Here is a 26,354-nt window from a genome sequence, read left to right on the forward strand (position 1 = left end):
TAGTTGCATTTAATATTCACAAACTAAGGATAAGCTACAATATTTTGTCATATTGACCATAAGAAAAAGTGAGGTGTGTTTATAGCTGCTGTAATGTAAGCAAGAAAAGGAACTAACTATTTTTTTGGCTATAAACAAGTAGTGAGACTATATGGGTCCTGTTCGGCCCTGTTCTCAGATTGGATTCTGTCTCATGTGGACATCCCACTGGATGAGTAAATGTGAATGTAGGTGTAAGCTGGAGCATCAGTACAGGTGAGTGCGCAGGTGATGCGTTACCTGAGGCTGAGTTTCTGCAGTGCCCCCAACACTTTCTCTCTGGTCACAGAGTCCTTCTCTTCCGATTGCAAACATTCAGTTAATAGCTTCAGCAGAGAGGAACACTGAGACAGATACACACGACCTGGTGGGGAAAAAGGTCATTCAAGACACTTCGTTCAGACAGCAATGAGTGACAACATGCTGAGGAGAAGATTCCACATGAGCTATACGCCATCTCTATATGTATGACTTCAAATCAACATTAACTGAAGCATAACACCTAAGTGCTAGCTAGCTCCTTCATTAACCCAAGTCATTAGTAAGTTTATACTAGCATCTATATTTTCCAGTTGCCTAGCAACAGTGTTCTCATGAACTGTGCTTTCCTCGTCATTTCAAAACACAAATTTAAGCACTTCCGAATATGGGTGTTATTTGGTATTCATACAGCGTGTATTCTTGGTGTGTACTTCCCATAATGCACTGTGAGCAGCGAGTCAGTTTATAAATGTAAAACTCAAACAAGTGTGTAATAAAATAAAATAAAAATCTAAATCTCTGTTATCTGGACCTAGAGGGCATATTAGTGTCTGCACTAATCTCATATGCCAATATCATTTTAACCACACATATATTTAATTTAATTGCTTAATTATTACATTATTGCCCCAAAAGTAATAAAGTCGTAATTAAACAAATCAGCTCACTGATATTTCTCCTCATCACTTGTACTCACCCTCAGACAGGGAGGCGAAGGTGTTAATGAGGCGAGCTGTGTACTGCCTCACCGTCTCATTCTTCGATTTGATGAGGTGAACCACAGATTTCTAAAAAGCAGAGCAAAAATGATCTGACCCTGATAATGTTAGTTACATTATTCATCTGTTCATAATTACGTTCATTTTGTAACCATTTAAGCAATAAACAGTGTGTGTTAGCTATTTTATATATATATATATATATACTGTGTAACAGCAAGTGTTTTGTTCCCCTAATGATTAGAATTTTATCAGTTTAATGTTACATTTCATATTGTTGAACATCCATGAAACAAGTTCCTGTTCTCATTAAACATTGTTTTATAACTGCTTTGACAAGGTCACTCTTTTTTCTCACTTTTGAAGTTAATAAGACAAAAACAAAAAACAAAAAAAAAAACATGGTTTGTCATGTTACCAAGAAACTGCAAAGTTTTACCTGAAGATGTCAGAAAACTTAAAGTTACAGCTTTACATCTCACTGTTACAAAGTGCTGACACTGGAGACTCCTTCCATAAATGTCAAATAAACATCTCCTTACAGAAAACTTATCAAGAATTAACAACAAAAAAAAAAGTTTATGTGGCACATCCGCCATACAAGACCCAGTGAATGAGCTGTTACTATAGAAATGATAAAATATTAGAACAAGCACATTCAAATAAACCTGTGATTTGAACAGCAGCCAGAACTCATGTCATGTCACGGAGAGTAAATTAGAATGTACTGAGTGTAAAGTGGTGTTTCTTACCTGTTTAGTGCTGTAGCAATTTAACAGGTCATTACTGATGAAAGCCTGGAGAACCGTGTCTCTCTGCTCACCCTGCACTGAGCGGGTCAACCTCTGAAACCAAAAGCGCACGGTCACCTACACGTTACGACTCACAGGCTCACATTTCTTTCTGTCCACACACATGTTAAAAAATTATATTAAAAATGGTCTACTACTTAACACTGTTACACTACCTACAATTCACAGCAGATCCATAGCATAATGACCGCCTGTGTAGAGACATACACATATGCTAAAAAAAATATATAAAATAATAATGAAGTTTTCTTTCTGACAACATCAACCTGAGAGTGCTTAAAGTATGTGTAGAGCACCTGATAGGAGTGTTTTGGGATCTTTTTGTATTACATTTGAAGCCTATATCCAAATCACCAGAAGTAAAAAGCCAAAGTTAGTCTATAAATGAACTTACACCAAGGTCGCATAACTTCAATGTCACCACCTCTAAGCTTACAATAACTCTTTCAGTCTATATTTAAAGAAAATATTTCCTGATAAGGATCCATGGCGCTCTTTTTGCCCCTTGCTTTTTTTGGGAATGTGTCCATATTTCATTATTTTAGAGAAAATTCTGTTTATACGTGTGTCTCTTTTGGATAGTGTTTGTGGCATAAAGATGTTCTGTTTGGCTTCTTCGGTTTTGATAAAAGTTTAAAGTATAAGTGCTTTTTGATAAATGTGCCTCAAGGAACTTTAAAAAAGCTTTAAATCCATATTATTGTTTTATATATATATATATATATATATATATATATATATATATATATATATATATATATATATATATATATATATATAATGTTTATCACACTTGATAAAACTTCCATACAACGACTTGTGGCAAAAAATAAAAATAAAAAAAAATAATAAAATTGCCTAGCTACAGAAGAACTTAGAAAAAAAAATCGGGAAAAACCAAAAAATATTAATTGGTTATTCTTGTATTTATAGCACTACAATTTGGAAAATACTATGAACTGATAAATCTACAAGTTGGAAAGTTTGATTTGGAGTGGTTTGTAAGAGCGTGAGAATAAACATAACGAGGCTGTAGTAGATAGATGAGTTTTCCTGTTCGGTGTGATGGTGTTTGGTGTCCCTGACAACCTCTGTAGTCAAACTTGTTAGCAACCACCTTTTTCAAGACATGTAAAAGCTTTAAAAAATCATGAGTGGGGTATTACCGATGTATTTTATGTAATGGAATAAAACGTGGAAATATCTTGAGCTTGTGTTATCCACAGACCTTATTTCAGTCACTGACTTCAGGCCAATGGAAGCGGAAGTGCTAAAATGCTAACTCCGGGTCTTAGAATTATTTCCTGCTACACTCTATTGCACATGTACGCAAATACCAAGGATACTGCTATGTACAAATACAAAGAGAACTCTAGCATACAGTTTATATAATTTGTGAGGGAAATTACTCATTTTTACTTTGTAATAAGTTTGTTCTTATAACAACTTTGTTTATGTTCATCTGAGGATAATGCCTAAGAAGGCCATGCCATGTCATAGAGACCAGTACAGAATTTTTATCTGCTTACAGAGACACAAATAGGTTCATCTGTTCAAAGTTCGTCTATCCAAGATCCTAAAACAAAGCCTGTTTGAACTGCCTCAAACTGCTTCTTAACAGTACAAAGAATTATGTCATGCTCTGCGTTTCATATATATAGTAGTGGTTTAGTACAAGGGCGTTAGAGCGCTCTCATTATTCTATCCTGCTTTATTCTATCCTGTTTTAACCATCCTTCTGTAATAAACCTTTTTACCTTCAGAGGACAAGTCTGCGAGTGTTGTCTAATTTGCACGACATATTTCTACTGTATAGGTATTATATAAGAAATCCTATTCTTTTCTTTGATGTTACTCCTCCTACTCGATCTGCTCGGTCAATTTTAATTTCCCCTACGAGGGATCAATAAAGGTACTTAAAGATAAAATTATCTTTCTGAAGTAGCCCTATAGTTTATAGCCTTAATAGAACACACACAGGTGTCAGAATTTGAGATATGTGTGTATGTGTGAGAGCGAAAGTGAGTGAGGGAGTGTGTGTGAGTGTGTATGTGAGAGACAGAGAGCGTGTGAGTGAGTGAGTGAGTGTGTGTGTGTGTGTGTGTGCGAGAGAGAGAGAGTGAGGGAGTTAGTGTGTGTGAGAGAGTGAGTGAGTGAGTGTGTGTGTGTGTGAGAGAGAGAGAGTGAGGGAGTTAGTGTGTGTGAGAGAGTGAGTGAGAGAGTGTGTGTGTGTGTGAGAGAGTGAGTGAGAGAGTGTGCGTGAGAGGGAGAGAGACAGAGCGCGAGTGAGTGAGTGAGAGTGTGAGAGAGAGAGAGAGATTGAGAGAGTGTGTGTGTGTGCGCGCGTGTGTGCACGTGTGTACCCAGCGCAGGGCCTGCAGCAGCAGAGCTTTCAGCCTGTCCGATCCATTAATCAGATCCCTCTTCAGCTTGTCATAGTCCAGTGAAGGCAGCAGTGGGACATCTTTACTCCTCCTGATGATAAACAGAGAGACGCAGGAATCACAACTACAGTTCTACCAGACAGAAACCAAAAAACTGCACTGAAAAACATTGCGATAATTCATAAACAACACTAGAGCATACAAAAAAGCAAGTCAAAATAAACTGAATATGGGTCAGTGTATCTAATATTTCTAATTATGAGATGGAATAAAATAAGATTATTCCACCTGTTTTTAGATGCTTTTACTAAACTTGTTTTAATTTTTTTTTATTCTATTTGCAGATCATTTTGCTTCTTTCTAGAAATTAATGCTTAAATTGAGAAAAAAAATATCTGACAACAGAACAAGACTATTTCAAGCTTGAAAGAAGTAAAATAAGTCTAGATATAGGGTTAATAATCCCGTATTTGTTTGACAGTAACTGTGTAAAATAGGAAATACTAGGTAGATATGACTGTATTTAAGACTTTTGTACTTGCTAAGATGTTATTTCTGCTGCAGTACGGTGCTGCAGGTTCATACTTACTGTGCTGCAATGGACGCTCGTAACATGGACGAGGCCTAAGACAGACAGACAGACAGACAGACAGACAGACAGACAGAGGTTTGGATAATTAGTGTAATATTAATATGTAACATTAGCATGTGTGTAGCTATAGCAGGTCAGTAGACGGTGTGTTTATGTGGGTAGGGTTGCATGCAGAATCGCAGCTTTAACAAACATGTCCATGCAGTGACTCCAAATGCTGACCTCGCATTAATCAGCATACTGCGACTTATTTTTTCCCTTTCATATTTCACGCCTTTCTTTTCCTGTCCTAGTCTGTCCAATATCTCATTTCATTTCATCTCCTCTACTTTTCTCTTCTTTTCTGCTCTCTCCTTTCTTTAACTCTCCTTTCTTTAAATCTTCTGACTTTATTTTTGAATACATTTCCTTCCCTTTTATTTTATTTCCATTCAATTCACTTCCTCTCCGTCCCATCTAAATTTTTCAATTTTCTTTCCTTTATTTTTTTCTTTCCTTACAATTCCTTTCCCTTCCTTTATAACACAACCTTCTTTTTCTTTCCTCTCCTCTCACTTTCTTACTCTTTTTCTCTCCTCTTCGGTCCTTGTCACAGGGAGTTAGACTGAAACTCAAGCCCATACAGTGGGAGGTATAGGTACTGGAGTGAAAGAGCAGGGTAATTAGTGGTTTATTTGTGTTTGGAGGGAAGTTAATGCCTCATTTCACTGAGAATCATAAAGAGTGGCATCTTTAAAACTGTAGGTAAATATTAGATGTGAGCAGGAGCCTTTCAGTTAAGCTAACCCAATCATATTACGCCTCTTTTGAGTGTTTGTCCTCTGTGTGTGTGTGTGGGTGTAAGGTGTGTGTGCGAAGTTGTAAAGGAAACATTTAATGACGTCTGATCAAGCAATAAAATGAAACACAGTGACGCACCATTCACAAATCTGCGTATGGCTCCACTCTTAATAGCAGATCAAATGCTACTCACGTTACTTTTAGACCTTAATGCAACCTTCATATAGAGTAAGAATTTTATTTGGTTAGCCATTTAACTTTATTATATACCATGCCCTCCACTAATATTGGCACCCTTGGTACATATGAGTAAAAAAGTAAACAAGGCTATGAAAATTAGACACGGATATCAAACAATTGCAAACACAACACGGGTTTATCCAAAAAAACAAACAAAAAAAAATAAATAAAAACCATTGTTAAATATATGTGTGGAACAATTATTGCACCCTTTTAGTCAATACTTCGTGTTACCTCCCTTTGCCAAGATAACAGCTGAGCCTTCTCCTATAATGCCTGATGAGAATAAATGGCAAGGGATCTGAGAGCGTTCCTCCATTCAGAATCTCTCCAGATATTTTAAAGATATTTCGAGGTCCACACTGGTGGACTCTCCTCTTCAGTTCACCCCACAGGTTTTCTATGGGTTTCAAGTCAGGGAACTTGGATGGACCAATATTCTAAAAAAGTCATGTTCTATGTACCGGATGCTAAATTTAAAATGTGTGATACCGCACTAATCTAAAGAAACATCATGAAGAAGGAACTTTAGTGCAAGAGTGCAGGCTGGAAGAGGAGGAGGTTTAGAACAGGTTAAATGCTAATTAATAAATGGTTATTCCCACTGGGCTTCCACGGGACAAAGACAAGCATTCTTACACTGAACACAGACATTCATGTCACAGAAACGAAGGGAAAGCCAGAGACATGCCAATGGACGAGAGGACGAATATAAAGGATGCACGAAGCACGAGGGAGAAAGGATGGAGGAAAAAGATATGAAGATACACCAGAAACTTACATATCCATCATCATAAGGAGACATAGAGTAATATCCCTTCACACACACACACACACACACACACACACAAACACACACACACAGAAGAAGTGGGTGAGGAATCACTAAGCAGAACAGAGTGTGTTTAGTGTCATTTAAATTATACAGCTGAATAATGGTTTATTATTTGTCAATTATTAACATCGTGCCCACTTTTCAAACATTGCACATTCCAGGATCTACATCCTATAGCCACTTCTCTGCTGTGTGTCAGATTTACCATCAGAGGAAAAAAATAAGACTGTTCTGGTGTATTATATTGAGTGAAAACTCTCAGCAGTACAACAATGTTCAAACATGAAGCTCCTATTCAAAATGTGTAAAGCTTGGCAGGTCTGTATTTCTGTTTTACATTTACAAACATCATCCAGTTTAATGAATATTTAAATATGTTTGTGCCTTTCATTTGGATCCTAACTAAATTTATGACCGTTTGATACATATAGAGCTTATATCCAGCTTAAGAAATGCAACAAACACAAAACTGTAATCTAAACTGATGGTTTTTTTTTTCTTTTTCCACGTAGCTAGCAAGAATGTGTGCTTGTGTGACTCACTGTCCCAGGCCGTGTAAAATCGATGCTCTGAGCGACACTCTCGCTCATCTGTCCACCGAAGAGGCGCGCATACAAACTCTGCAGATACTCAGGGGAAATCTATTTTTTAAAAAATAAATAAAAAAATACAAGGCTGTGAGAATGTGTGTGTGTGTGATATAAAAATAATTACTTATATTCAGGACTTATATTTTTTACTTAACGCGTAAAACTTTAACTGGGTTTTAATTAGAGATGCACCAATGTATCGGCCAATAATCGGTATCGCTATAGTTTAAAAACATCCAATGATCAGGGTTGATTATATCTTGTTAATCAAAAGAGGGCAGGAAAACACTTCAATGTCATGCTGTGTGTAAAGATGATGTCTCTTGTGTGGAATGATGACTAAACTGGTTTTTGTAATCTCTGCATTGCTAAAAATTTTACACCAGATACTGCAGGAGTCAACCGGGAGTTTCAGCATGGAGTTTTGTTTTGTTTTTTGCGAATGTGAATTCAGTCAATGCTAATATGAATTAATATCATTCAATAAGTTAAGAAATCTTACTTATGTGTTAATGTTAATGTGAGTAATGTGTTTTGTGTTTATGAGACCAGTTACTGTGAAACAACTTGTTGAAATGGAGAGAATAAAGTTTTTATTCGCATTTCCTTCAGAATTGTGGAATTAATTATTATTCATTTAAAAGGTATAAAAGGCAGAACTATCGGTATCGGCCGATATCACTCTGAAATAAATTTATTGAATAATAAAGTTATCGTATCAGCTGAGAAATTTAGTATCAGTGCATCTCTAGTTTTCATAATATGTGAATGAGAATCGCTGTAACAGGAGAGTGTTATTGCATCATCAGATTCAATATGCAAATACAGGAAATGTGACCCCAGTTTACTAGGGATAGGGGCTGGGCACGTAGTGTTGAGGGTGTTTCCAATCAGCATATACGTGCACTGGAGTCGATGGCAAGTTTTGTGTGACTTTTAATGAAATGTGTATCACTGTCTCGCAGAGAGACGGGCAAATAAAACTTGATTATTATATTTATAATTACAATTTTTTTTAAAAAAAAAAGATGTTCGAATATTAGGGGATGTCTATGTTTATCAGTTGTACTGTATAAATCCCAAGGATTGAGTATTTTTTATTTATTTATTCATCTTTTTACTTAAATCATACAGAAAAAAAATATGATTAAAATCCATTAACATTTACTCTGAATTGTTTTCACTTGTGAGTTGGTTTCTGCTATTGACATTTTTCAGTGTGCTTCCTGGAGCCATTAGAATGAACTTTCATTTCTGAATAATGATAAGAATTATCTGGCAAAACAAAATTCCTTTGTACTGAATTCATTCATTCAAAGCAATTTATTATTAACAACTCTGTGACACTAGTTGTTGTATGTGGCAGTAAAAAATATGTTAAAAAAATAAATAAAAATTAAAAATAAATCAATCAATCAAATAAATGAAGACAAAATGGATATTTCTTGCCATTTTCCCATTGACGGTAGCCTCAAGTGTGTCCACCAGGTCAGCAGTTGCACTGATGAGGTTGTAATGATCAAACTGGATCTTATTGAACTTCTTTATGTATGCTGAAACCTGCTTCTTTGCTTCAGCTAGCTGCTTCATGTGCTCTGCACACACACACACACACACACACACACACACACACACACACACACACACACACACACACTTTAATCGAAGAGTTTATACAAAATGGACAAAAAAAAAAAAGAACACACACAAAGCAAGAATAAGTTTTACTTTGTTATAAAATCATAATGCATGTCAGAGTGTTGGAGATGTACGGTGAGGGCACCTAGTGGTCTGTGTCGGTACTGCAGCAGAGTAGCCTCAATTATATATCATACTGAAAATGAAGCTAAACATTTGGGACTATTTTTAATATCAAGAGTGAATAAATTATTACCTCTGTTGCTGTTTGTGCTCTCTCTCTGTTGAGATATAGCTAAGGAAATCCAATTTTACTTTTGATTAAAAAACAACAAAACTATTATTTCTCCATAAATACCATTAACTATATGTATTATATACAAATAGTATTTCTGCTGATTCTGAAAACTGAATACATCTGATACACTGATCTATGCATTTATAAACTGGAAACTCAGTGTAGATAAATGTTTAGTATTTTGAGTGTGTTGTTCACTGTTGAGATGGATCGAAACAAATTACCAACAACACTGTTGTGTCAGTAAAAGAACCCAAATTGAATGAAATGATTAATTGTTTTTCCCAGCTTTTTAAAAAAAAATTATTTTCTAACTTTACTCCCCAGCATACATACTATCTATGTACAGTGCTGTGATATAATATTTGCCCACATCCCGATTTCGTCTGGTCTGTGTATATCTTGTACTAAATTGTTTCAGAAATTAAATCGAAATCTAAGATAAAACAAAGGCAACCTGAGTAAACACAAAATACAGTTTTTAAATGATGATGTTAGTTATTGAAGCAAAAAAGTTATCCAATACCAACTGGGCCTGTGTGAAAATGTGTTTGCCCCCATGGTCACTAATTCCACAAATCTATGAAATAATGGGGTTCAGCTGGACTAGACACAACCAGGCCTCATTACTACATACCTGTTCAATCAAATCAACACTTAAATAGAACTTTTTCAACAGCACTTCCCAGGAGTGGAAGACCTTCCAAAATTCCTCCAAGAGCACAATGACTACTCATCCAGGACGTCACAAAAGAGCCAAGGGCAACTTCAAAAGGACCTACTGATCTCTCTTGCATCAAAAAAGGCCACTGTTCATGACTCCAATATCAGAAAGACACTGGGCAAAAATGGCATCCATGAAAGAGTGGTGAGGTGAAAACCACCGCTAACCCAGAAGAACATTAAGGCTCATCTGAATTTTGCCAGAACACACCCTGATGATCCTCAAATCTTTTGGGAGAATGTTCTGTGGATTGATGAGTCGAATGTGGAACTGTTTGGAAGACAGGGGTCCCGTTACATCTGGCGTAAACCAAACACCGAATTCCACAGAAGAGCGTCATACCTACGGTGAAGCATGGTGGTGGAAGTGTGATGGTGTGGGGATGCTTTGCTGCTTCAGAGACTGGGCAACTTGCAATAATTGAAGGAAACATGAATTCTGCTCTCTACCAGAAAATCCTAAAGGAGAATGTCCGGTCTTCAGTCCATAAGTTGAAACTCAAGCACAACTGGATTATGCAGCAAGACAATGATCCAAAGCATAGGAGTAAGTCCTAGTCCTAGAAATAAGCGAAAGACTGATCGGACATATTTGGTTGCAGTTATTGCTGCAAAAGGTGGCACTTAAGTTTAAGGGGGCAATTCGTTTTTCACATTGGTGATAGGTGTCTTCTCAAGCTCCTTCTCAAGCTCCTGAGCATGACAAAAGTATTTACACTTCAAAATGTGCCTAATGATGTGTTGTAAATTTATAGTGTGATAGTAGTCTTTGAGCAAATAATCTTTTTTGACATTGTTGTCTATACTGTTATAACATTAGTGCTCTCCACTAACATTGGCACCCTTGGTAAATATGAGCAAAGAAGGTTGTGAAAAATTGTCTTCATTGTTTAACATTTTGATCTTTTGTTCAAATAATTCACAAAAATACTCTGCTCTATATTGCCAATATTATTGGAATGCACTGTAACTAGATTCAGAACTCATTTCTCACAATATAGCATCATATTTTTATCATATCTATCCAGTAGATCCAGAACATTCACTGTTTCAAAACCATTTATCACAAGTAATATAATGATATTTGCTCTGGGACTGTATCGCTGGGGAAAAAGACATGCCAGCAGAATAAATCTGTGTCAGTACACAAATTGCGACACTTTACTCTCATCAGCATAATCTCACATGCCATGTTTACAGTTAGTGCAGACTTTTTCATAAAGCTAACAAACCACCTATGAACATGAGCATAACCTGAACAAAAAACAGCACAAGTCTCACAACATACACATTATCACACGGACATTTTTTCCCCATAACTGCACATCCCCAACTCTTTTACTTGCCTCATACCACAGCAATTTAACAATGATTGACACATTTTTATCTGTTTGTACTTGCATGTAATGTTGTTTAACATCCATGAAACAAGTTAGTTCCTATTCTCATTTACGTTATAGCAGCTATAAACAGCCGTTCCCTCATCAACCTCTTTTTTCTCTCTCTTCAAATTCAATAAGTACAAAAAAACCCCGCAGTTTGTCATGTTACTGAAAAACCGCAAAATGTAAACTCCTCTGTCCTGAAGATGTCAGAAAACTTAAAGTTACAGCTTTACCTCTGACTGTTGCAAAGTGCTGACACTGCAGACTCCTTCTATAAAAACTCTGTCCATAAAACGTCACCATATCAACATTTAATTTTTTTTTTAAAGTGTCTACCTCATAAGCCCCTATGAAGGAGCAGTTACTATAGAAACAATAACTTATTAGACCAAGCACATTAACATAATCCTGCATTTGGCAGCTACATTACTGTCTGTTATAGAAAAATAATCAATACCTTCTGACCAATCACAATCTATAATTCAAGAGAAGCATGGTGTAATCCTTAATATCAAATAATATATTTTTAAAAACCTAGTCCTGGTAACACATTTAGGATTTTAAAAAAAATAAATTCTATATAAACTATTTTTATGTTAATGTTATATGCTTGATGGTGAAAGATTGTCAAGCAGCAGTTGCTATAATATTAATTTATAGTTTGCATTGAGAATCAGCTGATTGGTTGGTGTATGAGGGTCTCTCAAAAAGAACATCCGAATAAAATTTTACCAACATGCCATGACGGCTATCATCATCAGTCATGTGATGTGTAATCAGTGTTTAAAGGAAAGGATACATATAATGCGAGCAGCCTCGGTGTAGCGGATGCTTTCAGGGTCGAGACCAAAACCTTTTCAAGATTTTTTCTTAAATCTTGAGTCCAGGAATCCTGAAAACAAAGACACACACACACACACAATAAAATAACTTATTAATGCTAATTTTGTATGTACTGTTGTACTTTACACATATGAAACTAAACAGTTCACACTTTACCATCAACTAAACTTTAACAATATAATCACAGAGGCTTAACTCCAAACTGGCTCCTTACTGGATACACAGCACACTACATCTAACAGTGTGCAAGCTATTATTCTCCTTCCCTACATGGTGCACTTACATGAGGTATAGGGTGTACATGAAATACAGAGCACAGCAGAAAAACTAAAATAGAAGCTTCCCCAGCCTACAAAGTGCACTAGATATCCAGCAGAGATCCAGCTCCCTTACTCCATACATCAGAAGAAAGTCATGAGATGGGACCAAACAAGACTGAAAAGTCTGGATCACACGGTTTTGTTTTGAACTAATATGAATAAAACCTGAGTTTTGACATAAATTTAGTTTGTGTTTTGTTTTTTTTTTTAAGATAGGAGGTGTAAGAGAGGCTGTGTAGCAGTGGAAATGATGATCACCTGGAAGAGCTCCTTGAATGACGGATGTGCTACAGGGTTGGGAACGAAAGGCAGAGCGTAAAACGGCAGGAACTCTGTGGTTTGGCTCAGTGCTGCGCCTCTTGTCTCCAAGAAGTGCTTAAAATGCCTGATCTGCTCATCACACTCAGCTTTATCCTTTAAAGGAAAACGAAATTTCAAGATTACACACAGCCAGATTAACACGTCATGCGATCATTAATCATTATTGTTAATAAAAATTCCTAAGCTATGAGGTAATCTCTGCACATTTTATAAATACGCTAGTGTGTCTACAGTAACAGCTCGTTCACAGGGACTTGTACAGTCAATGCTTCACAAACAGATTTTTTTTTTTTTTTTTTTTAAATCATTGATATGGTGAAGTTGTCTGAGTGGAGACGTTTATTTAACGTTTATGGAAAGGAGTCTCCAGTGTCAGCGTTTTGTAAAAAGCAGAGGTAAAGCGGTAACAGTGAATTTTCCAACATCTTCAGCTTATGCTTTTAACATGAGGCTAACTTTGAGCAGGAACATTAAATGTAACTATAAATCGTGTTTCATACGTCATGCTCTGTTCACTATTAAGAAACTGATGGTTAATAAAACCATGTCAATAAAAAACTTTATTTTATTTTTCTACCTGCTTTCCAACAGAGTTCTTCAGTGGATAGATGATGAAGTGAACGTGCAGGTAGAACTCCAGTTTCTGCACGGCGAGGTCGCTGTCACGGATGTGTGCGGGTATGTTTTTTGTCCAAAGCTTGAAGAAAACCTTCATCTCTCCATCATCAAACGAGCTGAGCAGATCTTTCTGCAGACGATCTTTCTATGGACACGGCAGAGAACAGCTCACAGCTCCTCCAGTGCACACATTTATTTTCCAAATATTATGTATATAATAGTTTGTTTGTTTTTTTATAAAAAATAAACTGATGCCGTAAATCAGAGACATGGTGAGATGGAACGCACTGCTAATGCACAGACGATGTCCCAGAACCACTGCAAGAACACTCAGCAATCATAATCTGCTTTATGTAGGAAAAGATATGAAGCCTGTAAACTGAATATCTGAATGCTGCTGTTCTGTAAATTAGAAGGAGAACAATCAGGGCAGAGTCTGCAGATAACATAATCGTGCTTACCTGTATGGCTAGCGTTTTGGAGTCTTCAGCTAAATGGCTGCGTTCTTTTGTCACAGGTTTTCCTTTGCTCTTGCATTCCTTCTCAAAGGTCGTCACTGTTTCCTCCAGCTCACAGAACTTCAGGTACTAGAGATTACAAACGCATTCATTAGATATACATACAAGCCTTCCCGAACATGTCCTTTTACACCATGTAAAATAATACACTGTTTAACATGCAGAGGATTGTCTCTATACTTATACTATAATTCATAAACTCAACAGCATTTATAAATATGCTTGAATATGTAATTAGGAGGCACCTCAGTGTGCGCCTGCCTTCTCTATTTGCCTAACATCAGCTCAATGCCTGCTAGTAAACCAGCTCATATTAGCCACGGGTCCAAATGGAGGAGTCAGATTTCAGTATCAGATTTGCATTCTCCTTGTCATAATGTCTCCATGACAATCTCCATCTATTCATTACTAACATTAGACAAGCGGATTTGCATGGAAATGTTCCCTGGTTCTACATTATCCACGATTAATTTACATACTGACCTATAATTCATTGGATTAAACCCTATTTTGTGACATCACAAACTGAGCTCATTACTGTTATGCACAAGTCTCTTATTTAAAGCACACCTATTATGGTTTTGAAATGTACCTAATTTTGTTTTAAAGGTCTCATACAACAGATGTACATGCATCAAAGATCAAAAGACACTTTAATGTGCTCATAATTTCAATTACAGCATTAGCCACCCCCCCACCCCCCCTCTTTTGGGAGTCAATAACTCCGTTTGTCATGTACTTTGATTTTTGAAATGTTGCAGACTTTTTACATTCACAAACAGCTCTATAACACACTGCATAAAAGGTAATATTTAAAAAAAACCACAATAGGTGCACTTTAAATAGAAAATGCATCTTTAGCAAATTTAATCCAAATACCCACATGTACAGAATAGAAATCAGCATAGAAGAGGATTGTAAACATGTTAAAACTATCATTCTGGAGATTTCAGTGAGAATTTCAAGTCCGAATTATAAACCTTAGGTGATGATTCTTTACAATTACACTCAACTAACCAAAAAGGTACAACAGAAGTTACGATTATTTCTCTAACACACCACACTGCAACACATCACATTAATAATCCTGGAGGTGAACTACTAGCAAAATGTTCATTAATGTTGCATAAACCTACTTCTCTGATCATCAGTAGGACATCTGCTTCATTCGCCAAGACGTCCCCCATCTCTGTAGAGCTACTGGAACTCATGTATCCACAATCTGATAAACACAGGGGCTCAGATTTGTTCCTATCAATAACCGAGATAAATGTACAGAGTGATACACAGTAATTAGGTCAAATAAATCTGATCTAAAACGAAATAAATAAATAAATAAATAAACATACTGGATTAGAATTGGCACCCTGTCCAGGGTGTACACCGCCTCGTGCCTGATGCTCCCTGGGATAGGCTCCAGGTTTCCCCGTGACCCTGAAAAGGATTAAGCGGTATAGAAGATGGATGGATGGATACTGGAGTAGAATACACAAGTAAAGATTGATTTCTTAAATTAAAAAAAAATTAAAAAACAACAAAAAAAACCAAAACGGAGTGCCAATCCATAACAGGGCACAATCACACACACATTCACACACTATGGACAATTTAGACATACCAATCAGCCTACCATGCATGTCTTTGTACTGGGGAGGAAACCAGAGTACCTGGAGGAAACCCCTGCAGCACGAGGAAAACATGCAAGTGCTGCCCATACAGTGCACACTGGAGGTGCGAGGCAAATGTGCTAACCACAAAACCACCAAGCTCACAACAAAAAATATCATATAACAATTCGCAAAAACTTTTCTCAAAAACCTACACAATGTGTATCACGATGTACTGCAGCCAAACATCCACACACACACACACACACACACACACACACACACACACACACACACACACTTACACAAAACTGAGGACAATTGCACTTTTATTTCAGGTCATTTAACTGCAAAAATAAGAAGATAATAAGAAATTCTTGTCAAATTTTTGCATTGAATCTTTAAATCAAATCAGTTGCTTCCATTTAGTTTGTAAAAAAAATATTAAAAGATTTAAAGTTATCTGTAATATATCAGAAAAGTGTACTGTGATATAACTCATCACAGTATTGATATTACATCGTCATATCACCCAGTGCTACAGACCACAGCCCATAATGTGCCACTGTTCACAATCAGTCTATCTTCATCATATATCGTTGTTTTAATCATTTAATCACATGATTAAAATCAGGAGATTAGCAGACTATTAGGCTCTGATCACAAATAAGTGTTGACTCGTTGGGATCCCAAATGGCTCCCCAATATTTTGACCAGTGATTGTTCTTCTTTAACCTAACCATGTCTAGATTGTTTACATGAATCTTACTTCTAATAAAAGTACGTTTTATTTCGATAAAAATGAACTGAATTCGTTCTTAACTTCTAATTAGTTAACTAATTTACTCTGCATCAGATTTTATAAAAAAGCATTTAACAAAAACAGTAAACATCCCTACATTAATATTCTTGTGCTTCATTACAGTCTTCCTCCTGAGAACTAGACTGGGAGTCAAACACACACGACTCACACAGACGAGCCGCTCAGATGGTGAAAAGTGCTTCTTGTGGAAGCATTTAAGCAGTTACTAAAGATAAACGAATGAATAAAAAATAAATGGCTTTGACTACATCTGCGAGAAAAAGAACGAAAGCTCACATTTGTGAATCGGTTCTCAACCTAAAGTTGGTTGAGTCAAAGAGTCTGATCAGAAAGTCGACTCGTTGGCGTACGACGCAATTCCCTCCAAAAGCATTGTTACGGTGACTCTCTTTGTATTTTATATTATTGAACGCTTTGTTATTATGGCTCATTTGGTATAGTAGACCACATTTCACGACTTTAACTTGTAAATATTCGGTTCTCTGCTTTCTAAAAGGTTCAATTCTAAGCATTATTCCTAATCATTAAACAGCAGTGGAGTTGAAAACAACTCACTGCTGCTATTCGAGGCCAAGCTAAATCTTAGGTGGCTAACAAACAACACCAGGCTAGTTAGCATTCTAATAAAATAGCTAACTTCATACTTTAGCAAATGCTTATTATTATTATTATTATTATTATTATTATTATTATTATTAAGAAACATATTATCGCATGAGAGTATGTGTTAATATATTAAACGTTTTAAATATATATTCCTAAGTTTAAAAAAATCCTATAATTAAGTACCTAGCTAGTTTTCCAGAACACCTACGCTTGCATCCTTACCTCATTCACACAGCTCGTTTGCGGGGATAAAACTGTCGCGACACATTTCTATCCGCCTCTCTAAAATAACCAAAATCACGCTTAAGACGAGGAATAATGTTTGCGAACAGAAAACGCAGATTTGTCAGCCGCTAAAAGAAGTTATCATGCGAGCTAGCAACGCAGCTAACGAACTGATTTAAGGCTGGTAGCCATAGTAACTACAAACAAGACGCTTAGCGAATACACCTAGCAACGCAGAGAAACGGCCGTATGGTGGGCTGAAGTGTCGTAAATATATTGGAACAGGTTGTGCAGTTCGAGTGGCTTAACTGTAAAATGCAACCAAAACAAATTTTCAGAATTGGCTACAATCTAAAGATATATCGCTACACCCGTTGAATGTGATCTCAATTAAAGCTGGAGTGGTTTTGAATGATAAGAACCTAGAATTTTTTGATATTTTAGGTCAACACTTTATCAACAGATGTAAATATTTAAAGATTAACCCTCATTTCAATGGATGGAAGAATGATTTGAAGTTATCTGCAAAATCTCTGCAATGGATGTCGGACAGAAATGCCCTGAAACTTAACTTCTTTCCACATTGGACTTGTTTATGTTATTAGAATAAGACCCTCATCCCTCTCCTAATTTTAGTTATTTAGTTAATTTTTCCTTTGGTTCTGTGTTGTATCAACACGAAAACACATGTATGATTATTGAATTATGCCATAAATTTTTATACATGATTAAAAAAATAAATCAAAACAAATTAATAATTACAAAAAGAGAAACATGAGCGTTCAGGTGGAATGTTAAACACGTATGTGTGTGCGCAAATAGGGTATGAATATACAATTTTCTAGGATCATAAATGTTCTCTTAGGGCAAAGGAAGAGATAATAATTACATTTCAGAATAAGTCATGCTGGCTTAAATCTAACATCACACAGAATAGGAAAACACCCCACTGGACTCTGCACCCACTGCAATACACAAAAGACAGTAAATCACATTCTGTTAGAATGCAAACGATATGAGGAAGAAAGAACTGAGCTAGAGATGCAAATAGGAAAGCAAAACATGACACTAAAGAACTTGCTGTGGAAAACATCTGGGAAAATGCACCTTCTCTTAATAAACTATCTAAAAAATACTGGGATAAGTGAGAGACTTTAGTAATTTAGTAAGGATATCTAGTATATAATAATTTATGTATTAATTAATTTATTATTTATCTATTTATTATTATAATAATAATTATTATTATTAATTAAAATTTTTCCCTGTAAATCTGCTGCCCACACTCCATTCCAGTAGGTGGCGGTAATGCACCTTACGTTGGTTTGCCAATCGCCATTAAAACCAAAAGAAGAAGAAGACGAAGCTATTTTCTCTTGCAATTTTGTGTTGCTCCGGAAGTAATTGTAACGCGTACCAGTCAAAGGTGACGCATGTTGCTGTAGCGCGGTAGATGAATGAAAGCTGTCTCTGGAAAGTCGACTTTTTAAAGTTTTCTCTTTCCCCCCCCCCCTTAATTGTGGGTTAATTTACATTTACCCATACTGTACCGACAGCGGATAAGGGTTTGTTCGAGTAAGTAAGTGACTGAAAATAAAGAACTTATTTAAAAAAAATACATAAAAAATCTGAGTAATAACTAGCTTAGAAATGCTAGCATGCTAACGGTTATTGTATAAGTTAAAAATATATTTATTTATAATTATTATTATTATTTTTATTTCTCTCCGAAAAAATGGTCTTTAGAGAATGTACGATATCCATGTGTAGGTAAATAACGAGTAATATAAACATACATAAAGAGATTTATATTAAGCAAACGCCGGTAGAATGTAATATTTTGCTGTCAGTTTTTCCCCCCTCCTATTACTCTGCAGTACAGAGTGACGGATTAGACCGACTGCTTCCAGCTCAGTTATGTTTTAACATGTGCCACAATTCTTTATACAATCCCCCAAAATGTAAATAAGATACATTCATAATTACTTTTCATATAAAAGTAATAAAACTTTGGGAACAAGAAGGGGGGGGGGGGTGTCGTCAGATGTGTTTGCTTTTTCTTCCCCCCTTCATTTAAGTTTCTGAGAACAGATTTGGTTCTGTCCTGACAGCAGAAGTCGCCGTTGTTGGGCTGAAACATGGCTGGGATTCTGTTTGAGGATATCTTTGATGTGAAAGACATTGATCCTGATGGGAAGAAGTTTGACAGAGGTGAGGAACAGTGAGTTCAGCTCACATGGGCTTCTCGCTTTCTCTCTCGCTCACATCTACATGATGATTATGAGCTAAAATGTATAAAATGTGACTAGAGTTACAATCCTGTCCTGTTCACACTCCTCACACTGTGTGTGTGTGTGTGTGTGTGTGTGTGTGTGTGTGTTCCCTTCGTTTTATTGTCTCACAGTGTCTCGTCTTCACTGTGAGAGCGAGTCGTTTAAAATGGACCTGATCCTGGATGTGAACACTCAGATTTACCCGGTCGAGCTCGGTGAGAAATCTACACTAATGTACAATATGCTCAAGAACGTAAAACACGCAACTCTTCACTACTCATCCTATGAGTCTCCAGGATCACGACTCGGCTTCACAATATTCACAGCTCTGCTCAGGGCACAGATATGCTCAATACACATGCTGTAAACTATAAAGCTTTACAATACACACAGCTACACTGTCAAGTTTGCAGGATTTGAGTACAGCACACAAACGTACACAGCTACACAATACAATCAGCTGTGCACAAGACTTAAAGCTGTGTGCAGTATGCATCTGTCCGATACACACAGCTTCACAACACACCCAGCTGTGTCCAATACACACAGCTCTGCATAATACACCCAGATACACACAACACACCCAGCTGTGTCCAATACACAACTATCCAATACACACAGCGCTGCATAATACACACAAAATACACAGAGATATACACAACACACCCAGCTGTGTCCAATACACAACTATCCAATACACACAGCGCTGCATAATACACACAGCTGTACACAGTGTACACAATGGCATATTTAGGTCTTCAGGATCACAGTATACACATCTGTACTGTACACCCAGCTACACAGTTGTACACTCTTGTTGATCATCAGGAATGCTGTCATTCTTATGTGATGTGCGTGTATGCAGCACAGCTGTAGTGGAACATCTAGATGTAATGGTGTGACTTTGGTGGTTTTCAGGCGATAAGTTCAGGCTGGTGATCGCCAGCACGCTGTATGAGGACGGCACTCCGGACGATGGCGAGTACAATCCCACTGACGACCGACCGTCCAGGTGACGCTAACATCCACTTTGTATACAGTGCCCTCCACTAATATTGGCACCCTTGGTAAATATGAGCAAAGAAGGCTGTGAAGACTTGCCTTTTTTGTTTAACATTTTGATCTTTTGTTAAAAAAAACAACTTTTTTATATATAGGTGTGCAACAATTATTGGCACCCTATGAGCTCATATGAGAAAAATATATTTGAAGTATATTCCCATTGATATTTGAATTTTTTTTTTTAGTACCTTGGGGTGACTAGGAAGAGGAAATTGTTCAACCATGACTTCCTGTTTCACAGGGGTATAAATATGAGGTAACACATGGGCCAAATTCCCTTAGTCATTCATAACAATGGGTAAGACCAAGGGATATAGCTGTGATGTGCGGCAAAAGGTTGTTGAGCTTCACAAAATGGGAAGTGGCTATAAAAAAAATAGCTAAAGCATTGAAATGCCCGTTTCCACCATCAGGGCAATAATTAAGAAGTTCCAGTCAACTGAAAATGTTATGAATCAAATGTTATGAATCAAAGGACATGTCCAGCAGGACAGTGATTCAAAGCATACATCAAAATCAACACGAAAATGGTTTGCTGACCACAAAATCAAGGTCCTGCTATGGCCATCCCAGTCCCTTGATTTGAAACCCATAGAAAACCTGTGGGCTGAATTGAAGAGGAGAGTCCACCAGCATGGCCCTAGAAATTTGAAGGATCTGGAGAGAGTGATTTAAAAAAAAAAAAAAAAAAATAGAGACAAATTTTCACAGTCGTCTTTGCTCATATATACCAAGGGTGCCAATATTAGTGGAGGGCACTGTATATACTAGGGCTGGGCGATATGAGGAAAAATATCATCCTGATACCTGAGGACATTTCTACGATACACGATGCATATATACCTAACAAACGATATATAGCTAACAAACTGTCTGTAAAAGCAGTAGTAAAATAGAAAATGTTAAACTGCGTTTGACGATACTTTTATGCATACAAAGCCATTTAAAAAAAAAAACAATAAAAAAACAAAAAACTAAAGTCAGCGGCATCCATTCACCGGTACCATTTCATTTGTAATGATTAAAAACTTAAAAAAATACCTCACCATACCAACGGTATCTCAGAAAAGTGTATCGCATAATCATTTATCACAATATCAATATTATATGGATCTATGGCCCAGCCCTAACAAATGTTTTGTAGGACAAATCCTGAGACGAAGGGAAACGGGCTTGGGCTCGTGCTGTTTGACATTTTGTCCGAATGTTAAAGTAAAAATGTTTTTTAATAATGTGCTCTGCACTCTGCATACAGTCTGGCAACCCTGACCCAGCTCACTTTTTTTTTTTTTTTTTTTTTTTTTTTTTTTTTTTAAACATTTTTATTTCACTCTTTTCATTTAACTTTTATTATTGACCTTACTTTTATTGGCAAGTTACGTTCACATTCATTTTATATTATATTAATTACTTTATTAATGGTTACAAATTGCTGTATAACAATGTACAGAATATAATCTATTAATTGCTATCAATTCATTTTTTTAATTCTATTGGTTCTATTCTTGGAATTTTATTATTTTTCTTTTATTTTAAGTAGTAACATAATTACAGATAATTATCTACTTGGATGAAAAATAAATTAATTAATATAAATCATTAATATTAAATGAATAAACAGTAATTTAAAAAAAAATCTTTCCTTGTCAGTCTACTATTTGTTAGAATTATTATTACTCCACAGTGCTGAAAGAGAGGGTCTGAAGCTTACTGAAGCTTGACGTTCCTCATTGTTGACTTTCTCACTCACTCCCTTTTTAAATACAGACACTTTATCGGACGTTTCTCTCGAATGGGAAAAGCGTCAATTGGACCCTCCTACTGTAAATAACTGAATGTGTAAAAGAAGGTGTGCACTTAGAAATACAAAGGGAAAAAAAACTTTGGCAGAAAGTAATGAACTAGCTAACAAAGCTGTTGACGTTTGAAGCACTGAAATCTTGGCATTTAAGTGTGTGTGTTTTTTTCCCCTCTCTTCAGGGCGGATCAGTTTGATTACGCCATGTACGGTAAAGTGTATAAGATCGAGGGAGACGAGACTTCGACAGAAGCAGCGACACGGCTGTAAGTGCAATTGTTAACATGCTTGTGCACATTATTTTCCTTTAGACAATCACTGATCTCACTTTCTCCATGTTCACGATCATATACGTGTTAGATCTGATATCCGATTCTCATCTGATCCTTTCTTTCGGGCCACATCCAAAGGTGCTGGAAATCGATCCAAAAAAAGTCAGTTCACTGATTCCAGGCACTGAACACTTAGTGTCAACTCCAAAATTCTGAGTTGATTCTGCACACTGAGTGAAAATGGTTCACTCTGTGCAAACATGCCAAAGAAAGTGAGTTTAGCCTCTGAGTGTTCATTAAGCAAGACAGCCAGTAGATATTGAATTGATGCTGATCATCAATTGAGTTGCACCAAGAAACAAATTAAATCACGGTTTTAATATGACTTTTATTTAATTGTATTTTGTGGCTTTTAGTATGAATGTTAGCTTTAAGGTTCTCTCTAAGCTTGTGTGATACAAAACCAATGACAAGTTTCACATTAAGAAGAATATATACGCATTCAAAACTTAGTCTCTCTTTACCAGCAATACGGATCAGCAATTTTGATGACATCATTCTGCACTTCAGCTTGTCATCAGATTTTATCCAGTCAAATGCTATCTAGAATCTGAAGTGGCTCACCCCCAACATTATAACAGTCACCATGCTGAAGTTGCTGTTGTTGAGCGAGAGAACTCGTATGAGCAAGCATGGGTCGTAAATGTGTCTCTGGCAGTTCGAACATATTCTTTTTATTCAGTTTTCTGACTGTAAATTGGTTAAGAAGGAAATGGCTTGAATTCATTCACTTTGAAGGAGGAGGTATTTGTGCTTGGTATGGAGCTTACAGTTTCCAGACTTGACTAAATGTTAAGTATAGGAAAAAGGGGCAGGAGACACTTTATGTCCCGCCCTGACTTCCTGTTTTAGAGAAAATTACATCAACAGATCAAATAATGCTGCGTGTTTCAAGGCACTTCCCTGGGACGTTATTAAAGAGTGTGAAGGAGGCGTCACATCATGTACATTGTTCCCTGTTGAACAATCTTGCATTTTACATTTGGCAGATGTCCTTATCGAGAGAGAATTTTTTATACAACTGAGCAGTTGATCATTAACGGCCTTGATTAAAGGTTTGTTTAGGATTTGAACCTTCCGATCGGTCGTCCAACATTTTAACCACTGAGCTACCACTGCCCTATCTGTACACTTGTGCTGTAGGTTTAATACACTTCTGGGCTCATTTAATCTCCTCCTGTAGGTCATAAATATGATACTACTAAAGCACAGACAGGACAAACTAAATGTCAATTACAAGTTATTGTGTAGGAGTGGGAATTATAAAGTTCAGCTGACAAAAATGATTATTACATTGAGCCATGACGTTTTGAACTCTCATATTTTATTATACTTTTAAACACTATTTTGGTGGAAAATGTATACAGTGTGTCCCAAAAGTCTCCATACTTATGGGACTATGTTTACCAGCACCACATTAGTTGAGCCGTTGTCGGTGGATGCTCGTGGACGTCCCGTTCTCGGTTGGTCCGCAACACGTCCAGTTTTTGAGTGTGTTAATACGTTTGGCAGCAGTGTCGTGTGTGTGTGTGTGTGTGTGTGAGATGTATAATGAATGAGAGAGAGAACTATAATGTATTAGACTATATAAGAAATTTGGAAGCAATTTTTGCTAAAAAAAAATAAGTGTCAATGTCCCCTAAGTATGGAGACTTTTAGGACACATTGTATATTTAGTGTTGTTTATATAGAACATATTTAACATTAATTCATTTTCAGAAAGAATGCAAATTGACCCTCTAAGTCCAAGCTTCTGAAATATACAACATTATATGCAATATACCCCTTTTTCCTCTCTTTAGTTCTGCGTACGTGTCGTACGGTGGCCTGTTGATGCGACTTCAGGGTGACGCCAACAACCTGCACGGCTTTGAGGTCGATTCCCGAGTTTACCTGCTCATGAAGAAACTTGCATTCTAACTGTGTGTGTGTGTGTTTTTGTAGTGCTGATGATGACAGCATGAGGGAAGTACAGCTCTGAAATCTCCAGCTGTATTTGTAAAAGCTGGGGAAAAGTCGAGCGCAAAGTGACTATAATGTAAATAAAACTCCTTTTATATGTATTTATCAGTCTTTTGCATTTTTACTCAGTAACTGACATCTACACATGTTTGTAGGAGTGAGCGCAAAAGTTTGTGCACCCTTAGCACAAAATAAAGACTACAACCAACGAAATTAAATACGTTGTGTGTATGGTTCCATAAAATTATGAAAATGAATAGCAAAAAAGGTTAAAATTACACCAGTTCAAAAGATTACACCCTTGTCTGAATGGGATTATAAATATACAACCCCAATTCCAAAAGTTGGAATGTTCAGAAATGTTTTTGATCATTCATGTTCCATACCTGTCGGTTATATAGTTTTATAAACGTTTTTTTTTTTTTTTTTAAATCATGTTATGAAAAGTAATTAAAAAAAGTACAAAAGCAAAAAAAAAATCTATCAAAAAATGTGTGTGTATATATGTGTGTATATATATATATATATATATATATATATATATATAATGTATATATATATATATATATATGTGTGTGTGTATATGTGTATATATATATATGTGTGTATATGTGTATATATATATATATATATATATATATATATATATATATATGTTTGTTTATTTGTTTGTTTGTTTGTTTGTTTTTATTTGGGGGGGCCTTAGTTGCAAAAGGTTGAGAACCTCTGCTCTAAACTAAAGAGGAGAGGGACCATCCAGCTTTTTGTCAGTGCTGAGTTCAAAAGCCTGTATCTCTGATGGTATTGGTTTGCATTGGAATGGGCAGCTTGCACATCTGGAAAGGCACAAGCAGTGCTGAACGATAGATACAGGTTTTAGGTATTTCAGGTCTTTCAGGTTTTAATTCAATCCAGATTCCATCCCATTTTTGCTTCTGAGAGACTCTACCTCTCTAAGATACTCTTCCATCCATCCATCCATCCATCTTCTACCGCTTACTCCTTTTCAGGGTCACGGGGAACCTGGAGCCTATCCCAGGGAGCATCGGGCACAAGGCGGGGTACACCCTGGACAGAGTGCTAGTTAAGATACTCTTTTTATACCCAATCATGTTACTGACCTGTTGCCAATTAACCTAATTAGTAGCAAAATGTTCCTCCAGTTGTTTCTTTTTTGTAACACTTATTTTTCCTGCATTTTGTTGCCTCGTCCCAACTTTTTTGAGATGTGTTGCGGCCATGAAATTCACAATTACCTTATTTTTTCCTTACAATGGTACATTTTCAGAGTTTAAACATTTGATATGTTTTCTATGTTCTATTGTGAATTAAGAGTTGCAAATCATTGCATTCTCTTTTTATTTACAGTTTACACCGCGTCCCAACATTTTTGGAATTGGGGTTGTATAAGTAATATATTCTGCAATAATTATTCTCTTGTACGTTGGCTCTTTAACAATATAACTGTCCTCTGCTTAGCAAACAGATCCATTCAGTTGTATTATTCAGTAATATTTGGCCTCATTTCCTATTTAATGTCTACTAATTCCATCAATGTATTATAAAATAGAGGTATATTTTTCTTCCTTAATAATAATGCACAACGTCTGCACTTACATGTGCTTAGATAAGGAAGGGTCATACAACTGTGCATTTCGGTTAACTTGGGTCAGACAACATGACAGGAAATAAAAAATCTTTCACCAAATGGACAGTGTGGGCAGGGGGTTTAAACCCGGGCAATCACTGA

At 36.4% G+C, this 26,354-nt stretch overlaps 2 protein-coding genes across 14 annotated transcripts in view; one reads left to right on the plus strand and one right to left on the minus strand.

Annotated features, from left to right (window-relative positions):
• The window catches only part of LOC108271205 (lisH domain-containing protein ARMC9), a 42,658-nt gene extending 25,267 nt beyond the window's left edge, over positions 1–17,391 (minus strand). For 2 of the 9 annotated variants that reach the window (XR_001813816.3, XM_017478597.3), the window contains exons 1-16: positions 17,175–17,391; positions 15,266–15,350; positions 15,053–15,167; positions 13,860–13,985; positions 13,358–13,543; positions 12,718–12,873; positions 12,096–12,188; positions 9,147–9,171; positions 8,702–8,847; positions 7,205–7,303; positions 6,609–6,644; positions 4,805–4,839; positions 4,195–4,306; positions 1,772–1,864; positions 998–1,088; positions 280–403 (exon numbers count right to left, since the gene is read on the minus strand). Coding sequence is in view for 8 of the 9 variants with exons in the window: in XM_017478597.3 (XP_017334086.1) it covers positions 280–403; positions 998–1,088; positions 1,772–1,864; positions 4,195–4,306; positions 4,805–4,839; positions 6,609–6,644; positions 7,205–7,303; positions 8,702–8,847; positions 9,147–9,171; positions 12,096–12,188; positions 12,718–12,873; positions 13,358–13,543; positions 13,860–13,985; positions 15,053–15,127 (1,397 nt within the window). In the remaining variant the exon portion in view is untranslated. Of the gene's footprint in view, positions 1–279; positions 404–997; positions 1,089–1,771; positions 1,865–4,194; positions 4,307–4,804; positions 4,840–6,608; positions 6,645–7,204; positions 7,304–8,701; positions 8,848–9,146; positions 9,172–12,095; positions 12,189–12,717; positions 12,874–13,357; positions 13,544–13,686; positions 13,746–13,859; positions 13,986–15,052; positions 15,168–15,265; positions 15,351–16,422; positions 16,543–17,174 lie in introns of those variants that run through there. The other 7 variants (XM_017478594.2, XM_017478593.3, XM_053683161.1 and 4 more) reach the window with 7 other exon arrangements.
• On the plus strand, positions 16,643–24,705 carry polr2h (RNA polymerase II, I and III subunit H). 5 transcript variants are annotated; one of them, XM_017477269.3, is made up of 6 exons: positions 16,643–16,726; positions 19,292–19,388; positions 19,582–19,665; positions 20,369–20,462; positions 22,493–22,576; positions 24,445–24,705. In XM_017477269.3, exons 2-6 carry the CDS (start codon positions 19,316–19,318, stop codon positions 24,560–24,562), a joined length of 453 nt encoding a protein of 150 aa, XP_017332758.1. In that variant the 5' UTR covers positions 16,643–16,726; positions 19,292–19,315; the 3' UTR covers positions 24,563–24,705.
• Positions 24,706–26,354: the final 1,649 nt, after the last annotated feature.

This window comes from Ictalurus punctatus, chromosome 10 (genome assembly GCF_001660625.3).
Source record: "Ictalurus punctatus breed USDA103 chromosome 10, Coco_2.0, whole genome shotgun sequence".
In the NCBI taxonomy this organism is placed as follows: Eukaryota; Metazoa; Chordata; class Actinopteri; order Siluriformes; family Ictaluridae; genus Ictalurus; species Ictalurus punctatus.